The sequence below is a fragment of the Caretta caretta genome, chromosome 2 (assembly GCF_965140235.1).
Source record: "Caretta caretta isolate rCarCar2 chromosome 2, rCarCar1.hap1, whole genome shotgun sequence".
NCBI classification, from domain to species: Eukaryota; Metazoa; Chordata; order Testudines; family Cheloniidae; genus Caretta; species Caretta caretta.
Window position 1 is genome coordinate 200001492 of NC_134207.1, and position 19471 is coordinate 200020962.

At 43.9% G+C, this 19471-nt stretch overlaps 1 protein-coding gene across 9 annotated transcripts in view; it reads left to right on the top strand.

The window, feature by feature from the left end:
• Positions 1-18957, top strand: part of THRB (thyroid hormone receptor beta) — a 316316-nt gene extending 297359 nt beyond the window's left edge. For all 9 annotated transcript variants that reach the window (XM_048838575.2, XM_075125745.1, XM_048838580.2 and 6 more), the window contains 3 exons: positions 5088-5234; positions 10423-10681; positions 13372-18957. In XM_048838575.2, the coding sequence (XP_048694532.1) occupies positions 5088-5234; positions 10423-10681; positions 13372-13613 (648 nt within the window). In that variant the 3' untranslated portion in view covers positions 13614-18957. The remainder of the gene's footprint in view (positions 1-5087; positions 5235-10422; positions 10682-13371) is intronic.
• The last annotated feature ends 514 nt before the right edge of the window (positions 18958-19471 follow it).

A 19471-nucleotide genomic window follows, 5' to 3' on the forward strand; every position in this document is an offset into this window, starting at 1 on the left:
GCTTCGTGACGTCCTTCCGGGAGTTCTGGCTGGCCTGGCGAGAGCAGCGGCGTGCCTTTCCCTTGGCGCGGCGATGGTGGGATCTAGGGAAGGTTCGCGCCAAGCTCTTCTGCTGTGACTACACCCGGGGCATCAGCCGACGGAGAAATGCGGCGATAGAGCAGTTGGAAAAGGAGGTCTTAGAGATGAGAGGCGTCTGGCCGCCAGCCCCGAGGACCCGTTCCTCTGCGGAGTGTGCCGGGAGAAGCGGGAGGAGCTCCAGGCCCTCGAGGACCATCGGGCCTGAGGTGCCTTTGTTCGATCCCACATCCACCTCCTTCGGGAGATGGATCGTGGCTCCCGTTTCTTCTATGCCCTGGAGAAAATGAGGGGGGCCAAGAAACACATCACCTGCCTTCTAGCAGAAGACGGCACCCACCTCACGGATCCGGTGGAGATGTGTGGGAGGGCCCATGACTTCTACACAAGCCTTTTCTCCCCGGATCTGACCCATCCTGGCACTTGCAGGGTGCTCTGGAAGGAACTCCCTACAGTCAGCGTGAGCGACCGAGACCGACTAGAGCTGCCTCTCACCCTGGCCGAGTTCTCGGAAGCCCTCCGTCGCATGCCCACCAATAAATCTCCGGGCATGGACGGGCTGACCGTGGAGTTTTACCGCGCGTTCTGGGACATCCTTGGCCCAGACCTAGTCACTGTCTGGGCTGAGTCCTTGCAGAGCGGGGTCCTCCCTCTGTCGTGCAGGCGAGTGGTGCTCGCCTTTTTGCCGAAGAAGGGGGACCTCCGCAATTTACGAAATTGGCACCCCATCTCACTCCTTAGCACGGACTACAAAATCGTAGCGAAAGCAATCTCGCTGTGGCTAGGGTCCGTGATGGCGGACGTGATCCACCCAGACCAGACCTACACTGTCCTGGGCCGCAGCATTTTTGACAACCTATTTCTAGTCCGAGACCTTTTGGAACTCGGGCGTAGAGATGGTCTGTCGTTCACCTTCCTGTCTCTTGATCAGGAGAAGGCGTTTGGTAGAGTGGACCATGGGTACCTCCTGGGCACTCTGCAGGCGTTTGGATTCGGACCTCAGTTTGTGAGTTTTATCCAGGAACTGTATGCTTCTGCAGAGTGTCTGGTTAGGCTCGACTGGACCCTGACCGAACCGGTCAGCTTCGGGCGAGGAGTACGGCAGGGGTGCCCCCTCTCGGGCCAGCTGTACACTCTGGCGATGGAGCCCTTCCTCTGTCTCCTCCGAAGGAGGTTGACAGGGTTGGTGCTGTGGGAGCCGGAGCTGCGGCTGGTCCTGTCGGCGTACGCCGATGATGTGCTCCTCGTGGTCCAGGACCCGGGCGACTTGGCGTGGGTGGAGGCTTGCCAGGCCATCTATTCGGCAGCCTCCTCCACCCAAGTCAACTGGGTCAAGAGCTCTGGCTTGGCGGTAGGGGACTGGTGGCAGGTGAGCTCCCTCCCACCCACGCTTCAGACCATCCGGTGGAGCATGGGTCTGCTGCTCTACCTAGGCGTTTACCTTTCTGCCATGCAACCTTCTCCGCCGGAGAACTGGCAAAATTTAGAAGGCGGGGCGATAGAGTGGCTCCGGAAATGGACGAGGCTACTCCGATGTCTCTCCCTCCGAGGCAGAGCGCTGATGCTTAACCAACTAGTCCTGTCCATGCTCTGATACCAGCTCAACACCCTGGTCCCGGCCCCGGGTTTCCTGACCAACCTCCGGACATCGATTCTAGAGGAGGGATTCTTCTGGTCAGGAATGCACTAGGCCCCTGTTGGAGTTCTTCATCTACCCCTGAAGGAAGGAGGGCAGGGCCTGAAGTGTCTGCACACTCAGGTCCGTGTCTTCCGCCTTCGGGCCCTGCAGAGGCTCCTCTATAGTGCAGGTAGTCCGACGTGGAGCATATTGGCGCACGCCTTCCTGCGCCGCTTCCAAGGGCTCCGATACGACCGGCAGCTCTTTTATCTCTGTCCAAGAGGTTTTCCGCGAGACCTCTCCGGGCTGCCAGTCTTCTACCAGGACCTCCTCTGGACTTGGAAACTGTCCGACCAGGTCCGCGGCGTCCACCGTGGGAGTGGATCTCCTTGTGGAGCCCCTGCTACACAACCCCCAGCTCCGTGTGCAGGTGGCAGAGTCCTGCTCAGTGCGCCAGAGTTTGGTCCTGGCGGAAGTCACGAGAGTCAGAGACCTCCTGGACTACGACCGGGGAGACTGGCTGGATCCCCTGACGCTTGCTCGGCGCATGGGGCTCTCCAGACCTCATACCCCCCGGCGCGTACTTCAGGAGGTGAAGGCCATTTTGACGCCTGCTGCTCAGGCTTATCTCAGTCGAGCCCTGTGCGAGGGCGCACCCCGCCCACCCTCTACCCCAGGCCCTCCGGACCTTTCAGTTGGACCCCTACCCCGTAGACCCCAGCAAACCTCTCACCCTTTCACTGCGAGCCAGCTGCATGAACTGCAGCCGGTCAGCTTCCAAACCGCGCCAAGGAAACATCTATACACACTCATGCTTCACACCCTTCACGCCCTCACCCTGGTGTCCCTCCCCGATACAAAGTGGCGGGACCTCCTGCCACCTTTGGAGGGTGAGCAGCCCCGGTGGGCCAGCCTATATTCCACCTTGGTCCCGAGGCCCGTCGGGGACATTATTTGGCGGCTCCTTCATGGAGCTGTGAGCACGGGCGTGTTTTTGACGTGGTTCACCCGCATCTCGGATACTTGCCCTTTTTGCAATGTGAGGGAAACCCTGGCACACGTATATTTAGAGTGTGCCAGGCTGCAGCCCCTTTTTCGGCTCCTCACGAATATTTTATTACGCTTTTGGCTGCACTTTTCCCCTCACCTTTTTATTTACACACTTCCCATCCTTGGCTCCACAAAGTCGCAGGATCTCCTGGTTAACCTCCTCCTAGCCCTAGCTAAAACAGCCATCTATAAAACCAGAGAGAGAAGATTGGCCAATGAAGCGTCCTGCGACTGTAAGGCCGTTTTCCGATCCTCAGTACATTCACGTATCCGGGCGGAGTTCCTCTGGGCGGCGTCCACCGACTCCCTTGACGCCTTCGAGGAGCGGTGGGTGCTGTCCGAGGTTCTCTGCTCTGTGACCCCATCCGGTTCCCTCCATCTGACCCTTTGATTGAGGGGAAGAGCGAGAGACCCCAGCCCCAGCCATTGCCGCTGTGTATACCATCATTACTGTCACCTAGGAGGGGTCCTATCACACGTGGGTGTACGTCCGTCCCTCCCCCCAAACTGCCCACCCCGCAGCCATGCCCATCTTGTCAGGCACTCTCAGGAGAGGAATAATCGGTGACACTGGGCGTGGCACTAGGTAACTCGAGGGGGTGGAAAACCACGAGTGTCGAGGAAACCCCCCCGCTCTAGGCCACCAGGTAACTCAGGAGGGTGGAGGACCACGAGTGTCGAGGAAGCCCCCCCCGCTCTGGGCCCAGGCTAGCCTGAACACTTCTCCCTCCTGAAGGCTGCTGTGCTATACCTTGTGTTTGCTTTTGTTTTGTTGCATATTTTTGTTTTTTCCTTTTTGGTGATTCTTTGTAAATAAAATTCTTTTCTGCTTTAAAAAAAAAATTACTCTCCTATAGCCATCTGGCCCGACCCTGTCACAATGTTTACTCAGTTCCAACATTGGATCACACATTTCTATATGTACAGTCACACACTGTTGTGTCAGGACATAAAGAAGATAACACAAAGACAATATTCACAAAGTCAGTGAATATTGCAAAGAGTGATGTAGTTGTTTTTGAAATTACTATCTAGCAAAGTTCGCGGTTTGGTTTGGTTTAAAAGGGCAAGAACATGGATCCTGTGTACTACATTTTTTTCCCTAACCTCAGTTGGATTAATATGTTGGGTTACATAGCATGTGGTTTTCCCAATTCTTTCCAAATCAGATGCTTATGTGCTTTATACAGAGCACCAGTTTTCTTCTGAAAGAAGTTAGATTTTGATTTTGACTGATGGCAGAACTGTAGGAAAATCTTTGACATTTTGCTTTAAAAAAAGCCTATTAAGCCTATGTTATTTATATTATTCAAACAGCAGTTTCAGCATCACTGTTGAAAGGTACTTCTGTAAACTTCATACACCTCAACTGTCTTGAAGGAGTTCTTCTCTGACTCCTGAGCAGTTTTAAACTTAGTAATTGAACAAAATGCTCCCTCCACATAGTGTTTGGCAGGTCTTTTGCAATTGCAAAGCCTTACTTTGAGCACGGAAGAACAGCTTTGGATATGTGTGGGTTTTTTAAAAAACAGAAGTATGCAAGTCTAGAAATTATGCAAGTCTAAATTCAACTGCGGTGAAATTCACCCCTCTGCAGGGTTTCAGGATAAAGCTTATACATCATATAAGCCCCACTTAAATCCTCAAAATAGGACTTCCATGTTGCATAAACCTTGTGCTGAAGCCCTGCAGAGGAACAAATTTCAACCTAAATGAGCAAATGTTTAGGGAGTTCTTATTTGATCCAAACGACCTCCGATTTCAGCCCATCCCTAGTCTCAGTCATGTTAGCTCACCTCTGTAAATAGGTCTTGGCAGTTGGCTTGTGGTCTTTGTGATATTATAACATTATAACACTGGGTAGCCAAGGAGCCCAATCCTACAGTGTGCTGAGCATCTTCTAGGTAAGAGATAATGAGTATCTTCAACTCCCCTTGGTTTTAGGGGAGGTTGAGGGTGCTGAGCAGTGGAAGGAGGCAGGATCAGCCCTAAATTTCCAAGCAGAAACCCCTAAACTTCTCCCACGAAATATGCATAGACACAAACAGGGAATTGCATGTGTAAAATATGCAGCTGCTCACACAAAATGGGTGTAATGGCACGTTGATCACCCATTTCTTTATGTAATCACCTATTTTACAGACAACTGCACATTTTATGGCTTGTTTTAGAAAAATTGCCCCTATAGGTCCTGCATAAATAATGGTTAATGTTATTGTTTAATTTCATAGGAACAGAGTGGTGGACTTTATATATAATCCCGTCCATATTATAAACATCTATGAAAGATGACTTGAATGAAACAAATTTTGCCTTTTAATGTATTTCTTAATATCCTTAGCCTGAAGATATTGGGCAAGCACCAATGGTTAATGCCCCAGAAAGTGGGAAAGTGGACTTAGAAGCCTTCAGCCAGTTTACAAAAATTATCACACCAGCAATTACAAGAGTGGTGGATTTTGCCAAAAAGTTGCCTATGTTTTGTGAGGTAAGAATTTCTTTTTTCTTTTTCTTTGCTTCATGCTATTCTAAATGGACCTGTCAAGAGAAACAATAGAAAGTAGTGTCATTGTGACATGAAAACACACAAAATTATATCTGAGCCTCATAAAATCCCTCCACTTCCTGTTGACTTGAATCATGCAAGAATGAAGTGAAGAGGTTAGACCTTACTAATCAGTTCACTTTGTTTTAAATCAGATGGCTTAAAAGAATTAAAAATAAAAAAATAGGATAAAAATCATCTCAGTATCATTTAATTTCCTGTTTCCTATGATCAACCAAATCCCTTTTTTGTGATTTTGTATGGGCCTATACCAGTGGCAAAATCAATAAATCTTCCCTATCACTTGCATAACTTTAAGAAAATACTTAAGGCCCATTAACCCCCTGGTACTTAAGTACATGCTTAAAGTTAAGCATTTACTTAAATGCTTTCCTACGTAGGGATGGAGTTAAGTGCCTTCCTGAATCCAGGACTAAGATACCTCCCGCACTGGCTCATCTGTAGTGGATGGGATGTCAGCAAAAACCCAGGCCACAATCTGCCCCTCAGACATCACCACGAGTGAAATGTAAGTTAGATGTGGAGGCAACTAATAACATTTCGCTCCAGAAGGATATTCAAATGTGAGATACACTATAAGAGGAATATTTAAAATTAAATTTTAGTGTAATTAGGATATGCATGGGCCCTATTCTGATCTCACTCACACTGGTACAAATTGGGAATGAATGTAAATTTGAGAGCAGTAGATAATGATGATGATTGTTCTCTTGACTTAAAAAAATGTTAACTTAAATTCTGGGCTGAATCGACTGGAAACTAACTTTGACACCTGAGAGTCTCCTGGAATCCACAGCCATGGAAGTTCTGCAGCAGCGGTGGACTGCCGCCCTACTATCTCCTCCTGCAGAACTGCACTTGACCCCACTGGTTATATGGCAAGAGAATGACCTTGGAAATGACAGTGAGCATGCTCAGGGAGATGATCCGAAATCCAAACATGGGAACCACTTCTTCTCCCCACTGACTGAACATCAGTCAGGGAAGAAGCTTAAGGCAGGCGCACCATTGTGCTTTTCCCTGGCTGATAGCTCAATCTCTAAGGTTAGTCAAGGAGAGCTATTATGTCAAGTAATGCCCTTTGCCTCCCCTGGCACCTACAAAAGAGGGTGCAGTAAGTATCAATAGCTGGTGCACTATAAATAGCTCTCCCTGGCTCTGTCAGCCAAGAAAGGATGAAACAATGGCCAAGTATGAAGATTTAAAAATCCAAAGAGATTGAGAGGCCCCTGTAGCACTCCAGTGTCTGAGGGGAGCTGTCTGCATCGATTTACTGTTTGTGGTGGGAAATTGCAGTGACATGCCAAGGCAGTCTTTTTAATTAAAAAACCTGGTCCATCAGATAACAGGCTGCAATGCCTATCTGACATCTCCTATCCCTCCTGGCCACACAAGGCCCACATGCTCCACAATTTAAGCGAGTGGAAAGCATGAAGCAAATGAGTCAGGAGTTGTGGGGCATGACCTTTGTATGTTACTCGTTTTGGCTAGGTCAGGCCTCCCCCGCAGCTGAGCCACCTTTTAAACTTTGCTCCTACAGACACCAATATCTGACAATAGAATGAGAAACAATTCACAGTGAATACAAAGGGTCGGGAGAGCTGCCTTCTCATGTGGCCGCAGTTGTGAAATAAAGGAATGGGAATGGCAAACGTTAGTACTTATTTGAAAGGGACACAGTCTGGCTAAAATGATTCACTTTTTAAAAAATGCAGGTGTCTTTACTTCGGTTACAAATAATCCTGCCTGGGCCAGACTCCGGCTGTGAATCAGTTTGCGAGGAAAAGCCCTTCCCTTCCCCTGTAGGCCCCTGCACAGACACAATCACAGTCCCTGCTGTCATGGGACCAGAGCTGACAGTGCAGCTAACCTCTGCAAAAGAGACAGAGCAGGGAAGGACTATGGCCCTTTTCCCCAGTGCCCTGCCTGCTGCAAGAGGGGATACACACTGTATTTTTATTGGTTTCAGAGTAGCAGCCGCGTTAGTCTGTATTTGCAAAAAGAAAAGGAGTACTTGTGCACCTTAGAGACTAACCAATTTATTTGAGCATAAGCTTTCGTGAGCTACAGCTCGCTTCATCCATCACATTCATCACAGCTGCTAGAACATCCCAGTTTCAAAGGCTCATGGTTTAGTGGCATGGTATCACAGTTGTCAGCGGTCCCAGTTTGGCTAAGGCTGTACTGAGTTTTGCCAATGCAGTTTTAGGTCATTTCAGTCTCAAAATCAAATTGTGAGCAGCCGAGTTCATATCTGTGACCAGCAGGGGGCCCAGTGAGATGAGCTCATCCTTCACAGTCAACTGGAGCTGCAGCCCCAGTCTCTGGTGGGCATGTGTTGCTGCTAGAAGATGAGAGTCCTGATGCCAGTGCCAACATCAACTGTAGCCTGGACAGCCCGGACTCCATGCAGGCTAGGAGGAAGCCAGTCTTGGCCCTGGCTGGCAGGATCCTACCTGGTCTGTCAGGCTGGCTAATTGCATACAGAGGTAGGATCCAAGTCCTGTCCAGAAATAAGGAGATAGGTGAGAAAATAGGGGAGCAATTACGGATGGAAAAGAAGAAGAACTGGAGAGGGTTAAAATAGGGGAGCAATGGACAGGCAAAGAAGAGTAGAGACAGGGAAGGTATAGAGGGAAAGAATAGAGCTGGGAGGGAGTAAGGGAAGGGAATGTTTGTGATAGACAAGGAATTATTTTTCATTGTCGGGGGCTGGGCTCCAGCCGCCAGGAGGTTACATGCTTTCTGATGAATTACAGGTTATTTTCTATGCCGATCTCTCTCGCCCTTTTAAGGGGGAAAAAGGCTAAAAGAAAAAAGTCCCTAAAACTTGCCAGAATGCCCTCTCAACTTCCACCAGACCCAGCCATGGTGTGCTACAGAATGCGGGCTACTGCAAGCACTGAGGGTGTTTGTTTCTTTAAGAAAAATAAAATTGTGGTATTTTTTAAACAAATTAAGTCAAGGAACCATTTCTATTGGTCTTCAGTTTGGTAAAACCTTATTTTTTACAAAGCCTATACTTTGGACACAATTTAACCTAACAGTGTCCCTTGAACCAAGGCCTGTGCAGTGTTTCCTTCAGCATTATGGGAAAAGGTGCACCATAAAGAAGTTACAAGGGGGGTCTGGGAGAGGTGGGAGAGTAAAGGAATTTCTTTATGTTTATTAGATCAGTGGAAAAAATAATGAGTTATTTGCTCATGTTATATCCCACTATTGACTTTTTTTGCTACGTATCTCACGATCCCGTTCTTTTTTCTTTTTGTCTCTGTTTCTTTCCTCCTTCCTTGTCTCTCCATACAGTTCTCATTTTTCTCTTTATTCCCCCTCTGTTCCCCCCCCTTTCTTTCTCTCTCTCCTTTTTCTCTGCATTTGTTTCCCATTTGTCACCTTTTTATAATTGCTTCCTTTCTCCTTTTTTTTTTTCTTTCACCTTCTCTCCTCTCTTACTGGATCTCAGCAGCCAAACAGCAGCACTTCCTTTGGGAAGCTAAACTGCCAGTTTCCCCATTCAGCCCATCTATGTGCAACCATTGAGCTTGATGCAGAAGGAAGCTGACTTGCCCTGACTGGAAGGTGTCATTTTCCTTATGTATCTAACATTTCAGACCTGCCACTGGCGACACATCAAAATAACTGTGCAATCCTAGTCAATTTCTCTTTTCCGCTGGCTCCATGTTTAAAACTCTTCTCCCACAGAACACTGCTTTTGCCTCTGTCAGCCAATTGTCCATCATCCATGCTGTACGTTTTTCTACCAGATTAAATGTAATCATTATGCGAGTGAGTGCACAACTGCCAAAACCACACACGTTTACTTCACTTGAGATTCAAAGTAAAAAAATCATATCTTAACATGAACCCAAAATGAAACAGATTTTCTTCATTCTAGAACCCAATTAGTTCATCTTCACATGATTACGTATGTCACGGTAGCTGCTCATGTTGACTTACAGTGACATCTTCAAAACAGTCTTGGAGATTTCACTCTTCTTTCATTATCATTTATTTATGTAGCTAGATAGCTTTATAGAAATGCTAAAAAGGGCACCTATTCCTATTATGCAGACACCTTAGAAATAACATATAAATACAACATAAGTGCAATAATTCAGGAACTACCCTCCAGCAAATCCTGCTCAAATAGTTCCCCATCTTTGGCATTACAATTCCCTCTCACTCCCTACACTCCCTGCTACCATTTTCAGACCCTGGGAAAAAGATGAGCCTTGCAACATGCCTTGAAGATAATGATCCAAATTCTGCTGTCAGTCACACCAGCATAACATTGGACTAGTGCCACTAAAGGCAACTGAGTTACATTTCTAAAGCTGAAAGCAGAATCTGGCTCATTGTCTCTTATTAAATGCTGATACTTGATGGTTTCCAAAATATTACAGGGGGAGATTTCAAAAGTGATTAAGGGAAGAAAGAGCACAAATCCCAATCACTTAGGCATTTTTTAAAATCTTCTCCAGAGACAATATTTGTTTTACTACTTTTACTAAAAACCAGCCCACATTTATAGTTCTTCCCATGTGTGATTATTTCCCCCCCTATTCCTAGGTCAGAAAAGTAAGAGGTGCAGTATTGTTGTAACCAAAGAAACAATTGATAATATTAATTTGTCAATTAAAGCTTGCAAAATGCTTTTCAAATGGAAAGTGGATATTATGAAAATGTATCAGGCTAGCTTTTCAAACCTGCTCAGCCCCCAGCAGTCCCCACTGAGAACAGCACTTCTGAAAATCTGATCCCTTCATTTTAGTGCCTTAACGGGAGCTGAGGTCTTCTGAAATTCGAACCCATTAGTCCTTCATTATAACGATATGGTGTCTTAATTTCCAACAGAAATTGGGTGGAATGAACCCACTCAGAAGGATGGCAAAGCATATACTACACAGGGTTGTTAGCTTTTGGGGTGTGTCATTCATACTTGGGAGTATTTTGTCTATCAGCTGTATGGTGTGTAACAGCGTTAATAGTGTATTTAGCAGCCCTTGATGTTTATTGAGAGTAACATGGATTTTATTGTATTTCAAAACTAAGTTTGCTTGAAAACCCTAGTTAGTGCAGGCTGTTTCATTATCATGTGTAATCTCTGCAGCTGCCATGTGAAGACCAGATAATCCTTTTGAAAGGCTGCTGTATGGAGATTATGTCCCTCCGAGCAGCAGTGCGCTACGACCCCGAGAGTGAGACTTTAACACTAAATGGGGAGATGGCAGTGACAAGGGGCCAGCTGAAAAACGGGGGTCTCGGCGTAGTCTCTGATGCCATCTTCGACCTGGGCATGTCGCTGTCTTCATTTAACCTGGATGACACAGAGGTCGCCCTGCTCCAGGCTGTGCTGCTCATGTCATCAGGTGAGAATGAGAACATATTGGGCACCACCAGAGCTTTTATAACCATCCCTGTGTGAAGTTCTGGTTCGTTGTATCTGCAGCAAATCTCTCTCTAAAAGAAAACAGAGGGTATTTTAAATATAGGAGCACTGGCTAAGGCGTCACTAGAATGATGCAGCTGAAATTCTTGGTTTCTGCATCACATTGGGGCTTAGAAACTATGTGGATAAGCACTCACAAAAATACCTTTATGATAGATAACAATGGTCTTGGTCTCAGACCATGTGCAAACAGTGTAGAGGTCTGAGGTGGATTGGTTGCTGGAAAGGGATCAGTGATGTAGCTGAGTCTGGGCCAACATTCCCTGGCTTACAAATAGAGCGCTCAGCATCAGCCATCCTCAGGGTAAATTCTCTAAGGGCTGGGCTTCACTACTGGGAGATCAATGCTGCTGTGATCGATTTAGCAGGTCTACTGAAGAAATCGATGGCAGAGTGCTCTCCAGTCCATGCCAGCATGCCAGCTCTCAGAGAAGAGTAAGCGAAGTCGACCGGAGATCATCTCCTGTCGATGCAGCGCAGTGAAGACACCGGAGTAAGTCGACCTAAGCTATGTCGACTCCAGCTACGTCATGGAGTAGCGTAACTTAGGTCGACTTACCCCGTACTGAAGACAAGCCCAAGGTGCTCTTTTGCTCTAGCCCAGGGTGCTGTAACATACAGGACTGAGAATGTGGTTCTTGGGCAATGACAGACCTGGCAACTTGAGGGGGAGGAGGGGTTGAGAGTGCTTTAATCCCTGAGTAGTAAACAATACATAGGACAGGGGTTTACATTGACCTTCCTGATCATTTGCATTCATTTGACATTTCCACTGAAAACATCTGGGTCTCCGTTTATTTTCCAAAGCCTTGGCTTGTAAAACAGTTATTTCAGAAGGCATTTCCATAGGAACTTCTTTCCTGAAAGGGACCTTTAAATGTTTTCTCATAAAGGAAGCATTTTCACAGCCAGGCTGGCGCATTGCTTCTGTGCTGATTTGGAGGGAGGAGGACTGTCTGCTGAATTGCCAGCACCACTGAGTGCAGTTCATTGGTGTTCCTAGAGGCCTGCTCACCTTGTGCCTTCCCATGGGATCCTCCATCCCATTTTCATGAATGTAAACTCACTGCCTGTAAACCCAAGATCTCAGCCAATCTTGGTTGAAAAGTTTCAGAAGACTTTGGGTGAGATAAACTTCGTTAGATAGGAGGTTAATCTGATAGTTAAGTTTAGTCTCTAGAAAGCATGTTAGGATTTTGTTTTTTATGTAACCATGTGTTTCCAATATTCTTACTCACCATCTCCTGAATCTCTAGACTTTGATAATAAACTTATTCTTGTTTTCACTGTAAATATATCTCAGTGCTGTGGTGTTAAGTAAAATACTGGTCCTGAGCTGAATCTTATAAGCTGCTGTACATATTGTTCCTTTGGGGACAGCAGACATAATATTTCTGTAAGTAGTCAGGGGCTGGATATCACAGGGGAATGCTTCAAAGGGTCTAGGGGACTGGGGTGCACCTATTGTTAACCTGTAAGGCACAGTAAGGGCTGGCATGGCACAGAGGAGAGTGCTTGGGGGGCTACAAGGCTGGTGATGTTAGAAAACTAACATCCAGCTAAGCACAAGCAAGACTCCCTGACACTGGATGCAGGGGGAACAAGGTGGCTCACAGTCCTAGGTACCCCAAGAATTATCATAGTGATGTAGTCAGCAGGATGAGGGGCTGTCTTCTTTGCCTTCTACATAAATCCCCAAAGTTCATTGTCAGTAGTCAGAGTACAGGCTAATCAGCTGTGGCTTGTTTTGTGTCTCTGCTGCTTCGCCGTTGGTTTCACCTCTCTTCGTTGACTTCGTATGTAAATGGGCATCCATTGTGTTGGTTTATAATGCTGGATTTACATCCTGACAGAGAGACCAGTGAATAAACATCTCTTTGTCTAACAGAAAACCAATTTTTTCATCTCTGCTGGTGGCTAATACCTTGCTGCAGACTGCAGATAAGCGTATCTTCAGTATCTGTACAGAACTCCTTACCTAGTATCTATACATACATTTCACAACGTCATTAAAGACCATGTGACTCGAGTTTCATTTAAGATCTGAAGTGACGTTCTTTGGTGAACTCGAATGTACATAGCAGAATCAGGACATTCCTGTATCCTTCTTGCCAGTTGGCATTGAGGGCTTCTTGGGTCACAGTTGTAGGGCTGCCATTGAAAGGGAAAACAAAGACAGGAGAGAATCGTAATTTAGAGGTGCGGGGGCGGGATTTTTGATGAAGGAAGTTTTTATTCATAATTATTTGTAATACAGTAACACTTGGAGGCCCCAGCTGAGATCAAGTCTCCATTATGCAATGAACATACCAATAATAAGAGACTGTACCTGCCTGAATAACTTACGTTCTAAGTGGATGAGACAGACAAAGGGTTGGAGGAAGGAACCATTGGAGGGTTGGAGGAAGGAACCATTACTATCTTTGAGGTACAGAGAGATTAAGTGAGCAAGGTCACATGGGAAGTCTATGACAGAGCCAGGATTTGAACACAGGTGTCCTGAGTCTCAGTCCAGTGCCTTTATTACATGGCTGTCCTTCCTCTCTTGATTTTGATTAGGAATTTATTATTGTAAATGAATGCATTCATCCTGTTTCTTTTTACCTACAGATCGTCCAGGTCTCCTCAGTGTTGAGAGGATAGAAAAATGTCAAGAAGGTTTCCTCCTGGCCTTTGAACACTACATTAATTACAGAAAACACCACGTTGCACACTTTTGGCCAAAACTGCTGATGAAAGTGACAGATCTACGAATGATTGGAGCCTGCCACGCCAGCCGCTTCCTGCACATGAAGGTGGAATGCCCCACGGAACTCTTTCCCCCTTTGTTCTTGGAAGTGTTTGAGGATTAGAAAGACTGGAGTGGTTCTCAGAATTCCCATAGCACTACTGGCTGTCATTTCATTCCATTGCCTAGCTCTTCTTCTGTTCTTTTTGTTTTGGTTTGGTTTGTTTGTTTCTTTTTTTTTTTTTTTTTGCATAGACATGGATGAAAATGTCCCTTTTATGCGGGTACTTGTGACTATTGCATTTTGTCCTTCAGTCCCTTGATGTGAATGCTTTGACAGCTTAACAGTGAAAACACAGACAAACCAATCTCGATCACCAGCACTTAAGTGGTCACCAGCTCACATCCATAACTGCTTGGGGAAATGGGGAGTTAAAATTGAAGTGGCAGAAAATAAACAGGCCTCCAAGGCAAAGCACTTTGCCCTGCCTTTTTCCCAGTATTACCTCATTTTGCAAGCCACAAGTGAGATACAGTGTCTAGTTTTCCATGGTCATTCTAAGTGTAACCATTACCATTGTGACCTAAGAATACCATCATCACTGTGATTGCATCACGTCTTTGGGATTATTACATGGATCATAAATATCTGTGTCCTCTACAATCAAATCTTTTTTCAAATACCCAGTGGGAAGGAGGGGTTGATATATTTTTTTCATTTGTACAAAATGAAGGCAAAATCCTTCAGCCCTTGCTCAATTAAAACTCTAGAATACTTCAGTGGCAGGTCTACTGGAATAGAGACTTTGGGCTTGATCTTGTGAGGTGTTGAGCTCTTCCAACAGGTGCTGGGAGCCCTCAACTCAGGTTGGTTTCAGGAGAGGAAGTGAAGGGGGATGTCACATCAACATCCAAGTGGCACTGGAAGGGGTGGGCACTCAGCAGGTATCGGTATGCACTCAGCACTCTGCAGGAATGGGTCTTTTATCCTGACTGCAGGATTTGCTTAGGGTTATGCAAAGATACAGATGATCACAGGGAGAAAAAAATGATTATGATGATCTCCAAATAGGATAGAAACGTACCTTATTACTAGTTATGCTCCAGACTGTACAGCTTTATCCCAGTAACATGTAGAGTATGTCTTGAGAGTAATTTCTGATAGATAAATACAAAGGAAACTTCAGCATCTGTCTTAAACATATTGCCATCTTTTTGTACCTTTTTTGGTGCATTTTTATTTTGATTGGCTAGATTCTCTCTCAATTCCCTGAAATCATTTATTTTTATTGACTGCATTAGTAGGAGCTGAACTGAGCAACAACAGGATGTCTTGCTGCTGAAATCTGCCAGCCAGCACTCCTGGCACTCATGTGGGCCTTTTTCAAGGGCATTATGAGTAGAGAGTCCTCTGTTTCCTCCATCCTGATCACAGGGTGATTGTCTCTGAAGTTTTATAAACTCCAGGTCAGGTAAGTCTCCTGGTTTATCTATAAGTGGGATACATCAGAAGGATCGTCCACTTCCTGGCAACAGAAAAGATTTAGTACAGCCTCCCTCTGTTGCATAGTGCATTCACATATCAATACATAAAGACAGAAGGAAGTATCTTTTCCTGCCCAACTGGACAGGCATTGTTATAGTTGGACATTCAAAGCTAAAGGCCCTAATCTAGCCCTAAGTGTTTGACTCATGAAAATGTGGTACTAGGAAAACTTTCATTGTGGGCAAAACTCCAGGGGAATTTTGAAATGATTTTCACTCCTGCTGGAATGGGAAGAAATAATTTGGAATACTAAGGGCCACGTTTTCAGCCAGGCTGAATCCCTGCCTCCATGTTTATTGGTGCAATTTGCATCTAGACTTGCAATGGATTGTGAGCATTAATCTTAGTAGTTACATATTGGACTTCTAATATTTGTGCCCACAATTTCTTGTGGGTGTAAAACACCCAGCTGAATTTTTTGCAGGCACAAGGGAAGCCAGGCCACTGGAAACTTGTTCTTAAATGTTTGGTTTTTGTATGAGGTTAAAAAAAAAACCACCTCACCCCAAGGCAAATGTTTGAATGACACCATTTTCCAGATTGTTTTGCAGGAAAACCCAGAGTACGTCATGGGGTCAGGGACATCATCCAGAATACTGGGGGTTATACTTAGAAACAAAACCCATACAAAATAATGAGAATTATGGGTTTGGTCCTGCAAACTCTTCCTCAGATGTGCAGTCTCAAGAAAGTCACTCCGTAGTGTGAGAACTGCTTATACGAGTCAGGGCTTGCATGAGCAGATCCTAACTGCATACATTAAAAGAAAAATAATTGCACACATTTTAAAATCAAATTAGTTAAAATGACAGATACCTGTAGAAATTAAATAAAATAGTTGATCCATTTCTTGCTTCTGTTTTCCAGATCTGCTAAGCAAAAATAAATGAAATGTACAAACCTTTTAGAGCTGTATTCTGCCCTTAATCTTCATGGGAAACTCCCACTGATGCCAGTGAGAACCCCACACATGCTCCTAAGGCTATTTATGACTAAATTAGTGTACAAAAATTTGATCATGCTGCAGGTGAAAGAGAGAGAAAAACATTCTTCTTCCTGGCAGCTATCAATATTGGCAACTCACAATTTTATTGCCAGTCTTGAGATATCTGCTGTTTTTCTTATCGCCCCCGCCCTGGAAATCATGTTGTTACATGATTTAAAAAAAAAAGTTTCTGGTGCTTTTGGTTGTAGAAAAAAGCTTGAAAATGTGAAACCCAAATGTTCAAAACTTAGAAGGCAAATAAGAACTCAAAATTGACAATTTAGAACTCTCGCGATTTTTAAGCCAATCTTATGATTTCGGGGGCCTGGCTCATGATTTTTGAAGCCTTGGGATTGGCAACACTGAGATATTCAAAGTAAATAGCATAGAAAAGGTCAGAGTTGTACAAAAAACAAAAACAAAAAAGATTAGTCATCTGACTCAGGAAAGCTTCATCAGTCTGATCCAGCGCTGAGAATAAACACTTCACAGGCTGGCTGCTGTTAAAATAACTACTGGTACGGGAACCTGTCCCCATTAAATGAAACAAGCAAAGCACTGATGTTTAAAAGTGTTAGATTTAGTAGATTACATGAATGAGTGCCTGGAATTAGGCACCTAATTTGTATTTAAATGTCTGAATAAGTGGCTGAATTTCCAAGATGTTGACTTAATTGGGAGCTGTGACTACTCAGTATCCCGAAAAATCAGTTCACCTCTATTTAAGTGACTGAACATGGATTTCGGTGCCTAACGTTAGGAAAACAAGCCAGAAAATGTTGGTCAGTGTTTTTAGCAAAGAGTACATATAGCAGTATTTTTTTAACCTTTTTTATATTAAAGGTATGGGATGTGGCAGCAATTCATTGCAGTGAATTACCAGTATTTATCAATCCAAAACCAATATCCATTTCTTAGTTTAACAGATGTGATCTTAGTGACATCTAAGGCCCTGCTTCCATACCAGTTTTACATTGTCTGACTTCATTTACTTCAGTGATATTACTCCTGATTTACACCAGTGCAGAATTAGAACCTATATTAGGCTCTGATCTTGCAAACGCTTACTACTGGACTCAGCCCCCTGTCCTGCAATGACTTATGCACATGCTTAAATTTGCATACATGCGTAGTCCCAAGTCTTTGCAGGCTCAAGAACATAGTGCTTGCTACTGTGAGTAACAGACTTTAGTGTGACTGACTGTTCCCAGTAGTAAGCACTACACCCTGTAGTATTTGTAGAATAAGGCCTTCTGACTGAGTGCAACAGAACTGAACTTTTCAGTGCAGTCCATACTCTTGTGTTTGATGGTGCCACATAACTCTCATTTTTGCTCTGTGGTCTAGAGGTATAGCAAGTGGGGTCTTTTATTCATGATTCTTTCTGTCAACCTAGCTCTTTCATTGTCATCCTCACTGTTTTTTGCCCTATTCCTTTCATCTGGCATCCCAACTTAGTTCCAATATTTAAAATAACGTATATACAGTGTGATAATGATTTTTGTTTACACTCTGCCAAAATGTAGACTTTAGAATTAGACCTCTAAGATCCAAAATCATCTTTGAGGTAAATGCTTGCTCCTTCAGGGGTTGGTTTCAGAAAGAAAAAAGAAAAAAAAATGACCAGAGGGAGAAATCAGAAATCGGCCTAGGTAGGGCTGTTGATCACAAGCAGAGCATGTCATTGTTAGTGTTGTATCTTTATGCTATGGAACTCTAACCTGTATGTGTCATATTGACGTTTTGCTGCATGAATCATACACTATAAAAATCAGTCTTACGGTTTTGAGACGTAGCCAACATTTATAAGGCTAAACCTTTTTCAGTGACAGAATCAAAATCAGCAACCAAGGACCATTCTTCTCTCTCTCTCTCACTGTGAGAGCAGTTAAAAGTGTCCAACACTTGTCCTTTCACTGACATAGAGCCTCCAGGAGCTAAACAAGCTCTTAATTTGTCCTGTTGTTGTAATAATATGGAACTGATTACCAGACGTTTCCTTTTGATATTGCTATGATATGATCCCTCTTTAAACTTGATAGAGAGAAATTTTATTCTAGTGCAATAGAGATTTATTTTCCACCTAAAGATTCAAAGTAAAGTGAGCACATTTTTTGCAACAGAATAATCTTGTTTAAAAAACACACAAAAAAGGTCTGGCCTTATCACAAAGGTTTACCGTGTTGTATAAATGTTTAGTAAATGCAAAGAGTATGCATTTCTTGTGTGTATCCACATTGACTGCCGTCGCCTTCAAAAGCAATATTGTGCAGGTAATAAGTTTTTTGTGACTGCCCATTGCACAGTTTACCTACTTAAAAGCTAACCCTATTTATGCACAAGACAATCACATATAAATCTGCATCAGCCAGAGGGTGTAGATTAAATTTGTTTAAATTACTGAGCACAATGTAAAACATTAAAAGACACTTTATTTAATTACACATTTAATGTTGGTATAGATAATATCAGGGCATGAACTAGCTGACACACTGTAATTTCTTTTTATCTTTTCATACTTTCTTAACTCTTCATTTTTAATTTGTTCGCAACTACATCAAATTAGTCTTTCATGCCATTTGTTTAAAAGAGACAAAAGGTTGACTTTTTTTATTGTTACTATTGGTTTCATGCCCTGAGGGTAAGACAAACATTACATGATGTAATGAAAGACCATACTTTGGATGATGTATTTTTTTGCAAACAGGAGTAAGTGATATGCTATATCAGTAATATTTTTTCAGCCTAAAATATATATATATTAAAAATCTGTGACCACAAATGTTTTAAACTATCCGAAGAGAAAATTTGTATATTTGGGGGGGAAATAATTTTTACATAGCTTTTGTATGCAGATATTAAAATGTAATTATGAATATAGTGGGCCTAGATAACTGTGTAAGCTTGAATTCTAAAATGAAAAAGCTTATAACTGAACTATGTTTTCAGTCTCTCTCTTTTTTCTTCCAGAACATTTAATCTGGGCTGCTACATAGTTGTAAAGTGCTATGCAGTACTACACTGGAAATGATGGGGCTTGAGACGAGCCTTATGTTGCTCCCCGACCTGTTCACACTTCTGTTCTTTTAGGCTCTTCCCATCATATATCATCTCTCCTCTCAAATACACTCTCTCCTACAATGGTTCTGATTCTCCTCTTGTTCATACCAGATTAACTTAATTTACTTCAGTGGATTTACTCCTGATTTACCTTAGTTATGTTTTTAAATGAACACCTTTTTTCCTTGTTATGTTGGAAGCATACACTCAGAAGAGTTAAATTAAAAACATAAATACTCTTGCTGGAAGGCTGCAACGTAACACTACTGTATTTCGGAGAATTCAGACCAATTACACATAGGGCTGTCAATTAATCACAGTTAACTCAAGCAATTAACACAAAACAAATTAACTAGATTAAAAAAATTGATTGTGATTAATCACAGCTTTA